The sequence below is a fragment of the Pristiophorus japonicus genome, chromosome 1 (assembly GCF_044704955.1).
Source record: "Pristiophorus japonicus isolate sPriJap1 chromosome 1, sPriJap1.hap1, whole genome shotgun sequence".
NCBI classification, from domain to species: Eukaryota; Metazoa; Chordata; class Chondrichthyes; family Pristiophoridae; genus Pristiophorus; species Pristiophorus japonicus.
In genome coordinates, this window is record NC_091977.1 from 125,972,842 (window position 1) to 125,982,473 (window position 9,632).

Here is a 9,632-nt window from a genome sequence, read left to right on the forward strand (position 1 = left end):
TGGTAGCAATCTCACCGCGAAGTCAGATGGTTGTGGGTTAATGCACCACTCCAGAGACTTGAGCACATAATCCTGGTTGACTAGTGGATGTGCTATACTGTAAGAGATGGTGTTCTTTCATGAGATATTAAACTGAGGCCCCATTTGCCCTCTCAGGTGGACGCAAAAGTTTCCATGGCACTACTTGAAGAGCGGGAGAGTTCTCCTGATGTCCTGGCCAATTTTATTCCTCAACCAATATAACTAAAAACTGGCCATGTATCTCATTGCTGTTTGTGGGACATTGCAGTGTGCGAACTGACTACAGGTTGAATGTCCCTTATCAGGAACCCTCCGCACCTGGCCTGTTCTGGATAAGGGATTTTTCCGGACAAGAGGTGGTCACGTTAAATTGGATAGTACAGGTACGGAGCAAGGGGATATCGGGACTGCTCGCTGACTTTTCCCACTCACATTGCACCGGGCAATTCTGCTCTCATAGTCTGTCTGGGTTCAGATGCTTTGGAATATTGCTCAATTCAAGTGAACAATGTGCAGCACAAACAAGTAAGATTCTTTCATTGAGTAAAAATATACTGCATATGCTGGATATCTGAAATAAAAGTGAAAATGATGGAAACTCACAATAACTCTGTCAGCATTTGAAAAGAGAAAATAGTCTAATGTTTTAGGTCAAGGTCCTTAATTAGATCACAAAGTGTTAATGAAAAACCGACTCCTAAAACATCAGTTATTGATAGATTTGGAGTGTATTTCCAATATTTTCTATTTTTATTTAATATTCTTTAAAAAGTGTATTCATTCCTTTGATTATGATGATGAGTACAAATCACTCTCAGCCCCTAAAGGATGCCTATCCCTAAAAAAAAACCTCTTTAGGACCATCTTAAGGTGGGGACAGGAAGCAAGAGAATCAGGGGCTCTGTTTTATTGCCATCTCTGATGCTGGAAATCTCCTGGGCTTTGCTCATTGATTAACTCTTTATAACCATAATCGTGCACTTCATTCAAAGCACAATATGTGACAGCTGGTTCTCCTCCTTCCTCTTCTTTCCCTATTTCCTTATCCAAAAGGTAGAATATAATTCCTATCGAGTTTTATTTTCACTCGATTAAATGCTCAGCCCATGTTCCATGCAGGAAGGCAAATGGAATGTTGGCCTTTATTGCAATGGGGATGGAGTATGAAAGCAGAGAAGTCCTGCTACAACTGTACAGGGTATTGGTGAGGCCACACCTAGAGTACTGTGTACAGTTTTGGTCTCCGTATTTAAGGAAGGATAAACTTGCATTGGAGGCTGTTCAGAGAAGGTTCACTAGGTTGATTCTGGGGATGCGGGGGTTGACTTATGAGGATAGGTTGAGTAGGCTGGGCCTATACTCATTGGAGTTCAGAAGAATGAGAGGTGATCTTATTGAAACTTATAAGATAATGAGGAGGCTAGACAAGGTGAATGCAGAGAGGATATTTCCACTCATAGGGGAAACTAAAACTAGGGGACATAGGGCCCAAATTTCCCTAGGAGTTGTTTATTTTTTTTGGAGCAACTCGATTTCTCTGGACAATCTTTTTAGTTGCAATTCTGGCCATTTAATTTGCTCCAGTGTAAGTGAGTTAGTTAGGTTTTTTTTTAAGTTTAGTTTTTTTTTCCAAAAGGGGGCGTTACCAGCCACTTACGCCTGTTTTGGCCATTTAAGCAAATTTAGCCAGCTAAAAGTTACTCCAAATTAACTTAGGCCAGCGTAAGTGGGCACTCCTGTACGTTCAGAAAAACGTTGCGGTGATTTAAGAAATCAGAGCAGACAGCCAGAAATGAGGTGGGGTGGAGGGGAGGGAAGTGGACCTTACAAAGTACTAAACACCTTCACAACAACATTAAAGAAGCATAGATACATTTAAATCACTAAGCACTAAACAAAGCAGTACATTTGCACCAAGCACTAAAAGTAATAAGCAATTAATTAATAAAAAATAGAAGGAATCCTGCACCTAAAGCACGAAGACCAAAGTAATAAGCAATCAATCAATCAGTAAATAACAAATAAAAAAAATAGAAGTCCTACCTTAGGGAATGCAGCGGGCCGCCGATGAGGGAGTCCATTCGGCCAGGGCTAGGGACGGCGTGCTTCGGACCCCTCCCACACAGCGTGCACTCACAGATTCAGCCTGCCAGGAGCTACTGCACATGCGCGCAGACTCTAGCGCCCATGTGCAGAGGTCCCGGCACTGTTTTCAGTGCCAGGACCTTGCTCCGCCCCCAATACACTGGGTCACGCTATGCCATCACCGAGGAGAGGCTGGGGAGCGGCCAGAATCGGGAGGAAGATTTTTGGCGCGCTTGGAGGTGGACAAAAGTGGCACACCTCGAGTGAGGGCATCAGAAAAAAGTGTTGGGGAAATTTGAGCCTATAGTCTTAGAATAAGGAGCCGCTCATTTAAAACTGAGATGAGGAGGAATTTCTACTCTCAGAGAGTTGTAAATCTATGGAATTCTCTGCCCCAGAGAGCTCTGGAGGCTGGGTCATTGAATATATTTAAGGTGGAGATACACAGATTTTTGAGTGATAAGGGAGTAAAAGGTTTATGTGGAGCGGGCAGGGAAGTGGAGCTGAGTCCATGATCAGATCAGCCATGATCTTATTAAATAGCAGAGCAGGCTCAAGGGGCCAAATGGCCTACTCCTGCTCCTATTTCTTATGTTCTTATTATGTGATGGGACATTTCAAAGTACCAATGCCCTTCTATAAATATACAGAGCAAAACTGTATGCAGCCTTATGGCTTACGAAATACATACAGGCAGCTGGCATATTTACCTCATTGTCTTGCCATCAAGTTCTTATGTTGCACTAGAATAATTTCATATCTACAGTAATACATGGTCAGTGTCCACGCACAGTAAACAGCAACCAAATACCTGGAGGATTTGCCTTTCTTCTTTTTCTTGTCCTTCCTATTGCCCTTTTCACCCTTCTTGTTGTCTTTTTGGTTTGCTTGTTTCTCCTTTTTATTATCTTCATTCTTCTGTTTTTTGTTTCCATTGTTTCTATTATTTTTATTATTACTGCGTGCTGGGTTCTTTTTCGTTTTCTTATTTTCTCCCTCTAGTTCACTGTCGTCATCACTTTCCTCTACTTTACTATTCTTTTTGTTTCTTGTTTTCTTCCTTGAATTTTTAGCTGCTTCTTCTTCGCTTTCATCGTCTTCGCTTTCATCATCTTTATTATTCTTGTTCTTTTTTGTCCCATTCTGAACGGGAGGTCTCCTCCTGTTGTTCCTTTGTTTGGGTTTGGTATCTTCTTCCGAACTATCCTCTTCATCCTGAGATGCTTTTGACGGTTTTCTACTATTTTGTTGCTTTCTTTTCTTCTCTGGTTGCTTCACATCCTCTTCTACCTCTGCATTGACAGAAAATATGTTAAAACCAGCAACATTTGGAAACTCCTCTGATGATTCAATTGGCAGAGTAGCTGAGCTATATAGACCCGAAAGTCCCACGTTTGATTCCTATCTGTGCTGAGATAGCCGATTTCAGTCAGGGTGGCAGGATGGCTGCTACAATTGGCCTTAATTCCCCTGGGACAGCGAACGGAAAATCAACCAGACTTCCCTCTTCTGATTGCAACCCAGTGATACCTGCTGCAACTTGCAAGCATGTAGATCTCGGGTGAGGGCAGGATCAGGCTTCATGGTCATGTGCCCCATAGTGCAACAGCTCAGTGTCTAAGCTTACTGATGGTGTAGAGCTCCTTAGACAAGATGCCCAACACTCTCAGAACCGAACCCTAGCAGGTTAACATTTTCAGGAGAGAGAGAAGTCATAAAAGGCGAGAATAATTGTCAAAAAAAATCAAAAGAAACAGTTATTGTAAAGATTCAGAATATTTGTTGCAGAATACAAGTTGCACCTCAATGTCAAAGTATATAAAAAGTCATAATCCGGCAGATTTTACTGTAACTATAGCGTAAAAGAAAATTTAAAACTTCATTTTATGATTCACAGCCAAAGCATCATTCTTACATTTCAAGTAAATGTGATGGATTTGTATACGTATCTTTTAGCTCATGTATTCTGGGTGCGAATGTTGGACTGTCAAGTGTTAAGGACTTTAGATAGTTTTCTAGCTGAAACAACATACATTTACCACCAGACATATTATATTCCAGTGATTGTAACAAAGAAATAATTTGCATTACTTCAGAGTACAAGTATAGCGTCCCAAATCCGGAACCCTCGAGACCGAGGTCATTCCAGATTTTGCGATTTGCTGGATTTTGGAATGTCTTTCTGATGTCACGAATCCGGAAACACCCGAGCCCAGATTCGGGTATTTCCGGATTTCGGAACGTCAGAAAGTCGTGGCGGGGAGGGGGGGGGGGTGCTCGCCGAACAGCTGTTCAGGTCGCCGGGTGCTGAGGTGTTCGGGCGGGCCCCGCCGCCGAAGAGCTGGTCGGGCAGGCAGGCGGGGAGGCCCCGAGGTGTTCGGGCGGGCCAGCGAGGAGGTCCCGATGTTCGGCAGCGGCAACGAGGTGAGGCCCGAGGTCGGGCAGCAGAGCGGAGTGGTGTGGCAAGGCCCAAGGTCGGGCGGCGAGGTGAGACCCGAGGTTGGGTAGCGGCGACACCTCGAGGTCAGCAGGGTCCAGATTCTGGAACATTTTATGGATTCCAGACGACCCTGCCACCAATCGGCCCGGATTCCAGAACTCTGGATTTTGGACGCTGCACCTGCACTCCAAAGCACCTCAACGCCAATAAAGTACTTTTAAAAATGTATTCATTGTTGCAATGTAGAGAAATGTGCCTGTGAATTTGTGCATGTATTAAATGACCAAATTATCTGTTTTTGTGGTGTTGGTTGAAGGATAAATGTTGGCTAGGACACCAGGGAGAACTCTCCTCTCCTTCTTCAAATAGTTTCAGTGGAGGGCAGACTTGGCCTCAGTTTAATGTCTCATCCAAAAGACAGCAGCTCCAACAGTGCTGCACACCTCACTAAAACACTGAAGTATCAGCCTAGAATATGCACTTAAGTCTCTGGACTGGAGCTTGAACCCACAACCTTCTGACTGAGAGTCAAAAGTACTAACACTGAGCCAAGGCTGACACATTACTGCCTCCTGCTTACGGGGTTCTCTGTTTCAATGTTTGAGCAAAGATATGATTTTGAATGCAATTGTTAAGTATAATAATTTTAACTGTTTTAGTTTTAGAAGGCCTATTGTTGGTGAGCTTGATCATTAAACATTCCAACAACCATTTTTCAAAGAAGTAATTATGTTTGTCTTACCATCATCATCTTCTTCTTCTGACTCAGTCATTTCATCATCATCTATCTGAATTCCAACTGCAAACAAGAATTTGATTTTGCACTGAGATGCTTTTTTGATTTATTGCTTTAGTCAGTATGCAAAACCACAAAGTAACTAGTATTTTGCTTTATTCTTAACAAATGCACAGAGCTTTGATGAGCCCACACCTGGAATACTGTGCACAGTTTTGGTCTCCTTATCTGAGAAAAGACATACATGCCTTAGACATGGTGCAATAAAGGTTCACTAGATTGAGGGTTGTCCTATGAGAGATTGACTAGATTGGGCCTATACTCCCTGGAGTTTAATAAAATTAGAGGTGATCTCATTGAAACATAAAATTCTGAGGGGTATTGACAGAGTAGAAGTTGAGAGGCTGTTTCCCTGCCAAGAAAGTCTAGAACTAGGGGACATAGTCTCAGGATACGGAGTCAGCCATTTAAGACTGTTTCTATGTTTCTATGAACTCCGAAGGTTGTGAATCTTTGAAATTCCCTACTCCAAAGGGCTGTGGATGCTGAAGGTTGAGTATATTCAAGGCTAATCTAGATAGATTTTTGGACTCTAGTGGAATCAAGGGATATGGAGATCGGGTGTGAAAGTGGAGTTGAGGTCAAAGATCAGCTGTGATCTTATTGAATGGCATAGCAGGCTCAAAGAGCTGTTGGGCCTACTCCTGTTCCTAATTCTAATGTTCTTAAATTTCCACTCCTTAGTGTTCTTATAAAAAGCAAAGTAAAACCGAGCCAAACGTTTACAACCATGAGACTGGAAATTGGGCTCCCTTGTGTCACTGATGCAGGCACAAGCACAGAGGGAATGGAAATTCTGGAATTTCATCCCTGTACCAGTTTTGTAATAGGATCATGTTTTGTGTTGGATCTGCTCCAGGAATTCAAGAAGCTTGTGCTGCTCCATAGCACTAGCCTCATTGATGTATACTGGGGGAGTGGGTTGGATGTTCACACCTTCCCAGAAATTGTCCTACTTTGTACCATTTGCACAGTGCTATTCTGTAATGCAACAAAAATATGCAGCAGAGGGCAGGGCTATTTTTGCAGCACCCCAGAACCTCTTAAAGGTGAGCTCATTCTCTCTATATACAACTTTGATGATCTTGTTACTTGTTCCTTATTGTGCCAGCTATTTTTGACTTGAGATATTTTTGTTTACTTCTTATTATGATACGCAGAGAACATTTGCATTGGAGCTTGACTTCCGCACCCCAAAACATCCAGCCACCTTGCCTGGTCAAGGCAACTTAACCCATACCATGGGCATTGCTTAAAGGATTTTGCTAGCTCGTCTCAAGATTGAAGATGGAGAGGAAATGGACCAGTAGCAGCAGGGAAAGGAGCCACTGATCAGTCAGAACAAGAGGCACAGCATGTGATCTTGTCACCATCTCAGTGAGCCAGCCAAAGTGCACTGGTAAAGCAGCGCCCATATGCTAATAATGACACTGTACAAAATCTGGAGAAGAGAAGTTCCCTCAATGTGTTGGCAGCAAAAAATGCATTGCCAGGAAAAAAACATAAAATATTTTGCAATACCTTTAAGTAAATAATAATGCTTACAACTCTCTTCACAAAATATAATACTAAAAGGAGTTGATGTATCATTAGCAGCTGGAATTCAGTGATTTCTGACCCACGGAACTTGTTTTGTATATGATGTAAGATGCAACTGCATTCTATATCGTTGCTGCTACTGCTACGGAGAGACGGCATGCTCTCTGCATTAAACAGGGAAAATGACCAGAAAGCCAAATACTTATAGTTTTATTGGGTTTAACTCTAATTTTGGAATTCAACTTTCATGGGCCCACTATTCATCGGGGACTTGGCCTGGAGGGTGGTGCACGGAGCAGTGCCGTGCAACAAATTTTTAAGCCGGTTCACGGACTCCCAGGCCGCCTGCAATTTCTGCGGTCTGGAAGAGTCCGTGTTCCATGTTTTTATGGAATGCACAAGGTTGCAGCCCCTGTTTTATTATTTGAAGGGGCTGCTCCTGAAATTCTGGCTGCACTTCAGTCCCACTCTCCTGATCTTTGGGCACCCTGTGCGGAGGGGAGCGGGTAGGTCCGAAGGCCTCCTCGTAGGACTGCTCCTGGGCACGGCCAAGGGTGCCATCAGCCGGTCCAGGCAGCGGGCGGTCGAGGGGGTCGTTCAACCTGACTGCCTGCCTCTCTTCCGCTCTTACATCCGGTCCAGGGTGTCCTTGGAGATGGAGCACGCGGTGTCCACCGGTACGCTCGCGGCCTTCCGCGAGAGGTGGGCACCGGAGGGACTGGAGTGCATCATCACGCCCGGCAACCAAATTTTAATTTGATTTTACGTTTTTAAGTTTAATTTGTTTTAATTGCCGGTGCTTTTAGTGTCCCCCTTCCCTTTTATAGGGGGCACTGGGGAAAATTGTGATTTTAGTGCCCAAAAAAAAAGAAAAACACAAAAAAAAGGGGGGGAAAAAAAAAGGGCCTTGTAAATGTCTGGAGTGTCACCCAGGTCGGGTGGCACCGTTTAATGTTTTATGTTTTTGCAGGTGAACTCCAAAAAGAGTTTCAACTTTCATGGGTTATTTGAAGGCCTAATCAGGTTTATCTCTAAAATCTGAAGGTTTAAAACGTAACAAACTACTGAAACAACCACAGCTAAATCACAACTCCTAATCAGGAACAACAAAAATATCTGTGGAGAACAAATATTCTTTTGATACAGCCAGTGCCCAAAATTTTAAAAAAATACTATTAGAAAATAAGTTAAATAATCAATCTTGTTTAGGTAAAAAAATTCAAAGCTGCAACAAATTTTGTAATAAAATTGTGAATGTATGTGGAAGAATCATGAAAGGGTTAATAAAATGGTTCTAGGAATCAATAAGAAAATAAGAAAAGACAGACTTAGTTTCCCGTGAGAAAGTAGTGGGCAAAGTAGCTTGTGTGACCATCACTGATAAACAAGGGTTTATGGCCTTGACTTGATAAGGAACACATCTGCTTCGCGTGATTAAGCTAAGCTATCCTAGCACGTAGGAGGTTTTGGTGTCACTGAGCAATTCTGCTTGTTGCAATTCCGCTCGTAAAAGCATAAAGTGTTCTAAAGATAAACAGGCTATCAATTCATGAAGCCCTAGTAACACACTGTGATTGATGAAGCAGGCCATACCTCCTTCGGTTTGTAAAAATAAAAGGGATGCGTCTGTGAGAATAGGCAGACCTTTTGTCTGCCTGCCCCGGAATCTGTAGACTCTGTGCTGGCAGTTTGGTGACAGGTCCGAAGCTGCTTCAATAAAGACGTAAAGATTGAAAGTGTCTGACTCGATTATTGTCGAATGCAGCTGACCACCCGAACTAGGACTTAACATTTGGTGTCAGAAGTGGGATCCCAAAAAACTCTCGATTGGAAGTGGCTGAATCATTGATATCCTACAGATGGGACGCGGCAGAGGAAATGGGCCCCAAAGTGAGTATATTTAGTTAAATTGCCACTTTGTTTTCCTCCTGTTGTAAGTTCTTGTCGCGGATCTTTCACCACTGTTCAATTAATTGTTGACGGGATCGCCCGTGGTCAGTTGTCAGATTACCCCAGGAAAAGATAGATTTGGAATTGTCCACGATGGTGGTCCGTTAAAGTTACGAAGGAATAGATTTGGAATTGTCCACGATGGTGGTCCGTTAAAGTTACGAAGGAATAGGTTGATCTGGAAATTGTCCACCACAAGTAGTCCGTCAAACGTTAAAACAGTAGGAATAAAGAGAAAAGGAATAAATAAAGAGAAAAGGAATAAAGAGAAAAGGAAGTTGTGGGTGCCCACCACGGTGGTGGGTTAAAAGATAACTGATTTGAAATTGTCTCACTTAATGAGTCCGTCAAAACGTTGAATAACTGATTTGAAATTGTCTCACTTAATGAGTCCGTCAAACCGTTGAATAACCAATTTGAAATTGTCTCACTTAATGAGTCCGTCAAAATGTTGAATAAATAGGTTAAGATAAGTTATATCATTAGGTTCAGACATATGGCCATTAGGGGGTTCAAGCGATTTAGAAACAATTAAATGCGCCCAAGAATTAATTTGGAAAAGGGGAATCGGGAAAAAGAGTAAGAAATTGATTGAAATCTGGCGCCAACATTGTCAGGATGAAAAAGATAAGAATATTCTGGCGAGTTGGCAGGAGAATGCTCTCAAGGCAGGAATTAAATTAACCGATGCGGGAATCCCTAAGTCATTGGAAATTTAAAGAAAGGAATGTGCACAGGAAAAGAGAAATAGAACAAACAAGGAATCTTTAACTGAACTACGTAGTTCAATGGCTGGTCTTG

The 9,632-nt window shown here is 42.6% G+C and overlaps 1 protein-coding gene across 1 annotated transcript in view; it reads right to left on the reverse strand.

Annotated features, from left to right (window-relative positions):
• The window catches only part of tmc2b (transmembrane channel-like 2b), a 110,402-nt gene extending 104,863 nt beyond the window's left edge, over positions 1–5,539 (reverse strand). Inside the window, exons 1-3 of the mRNA XM_070870711.1 lie at positions 5,527–5,539; positions 5,289–5,345; positions 2,918–3,398 (exon numbers count right to left, since the gene is read on the reverse strand). Coding sequence (XP_070726812.1) covers positions 2,918–3,398; positions 5,289–5,345; positions 5,527–5,539 — 551 coding nt within the window. The remainder of the gene's footprint in view (positions 1–2,917; positions 3,399–5,288; positions 5,346–5,526) is intronic.
• Positions 5,540–9,632: the final 4,093 nt, after the last annotated feature.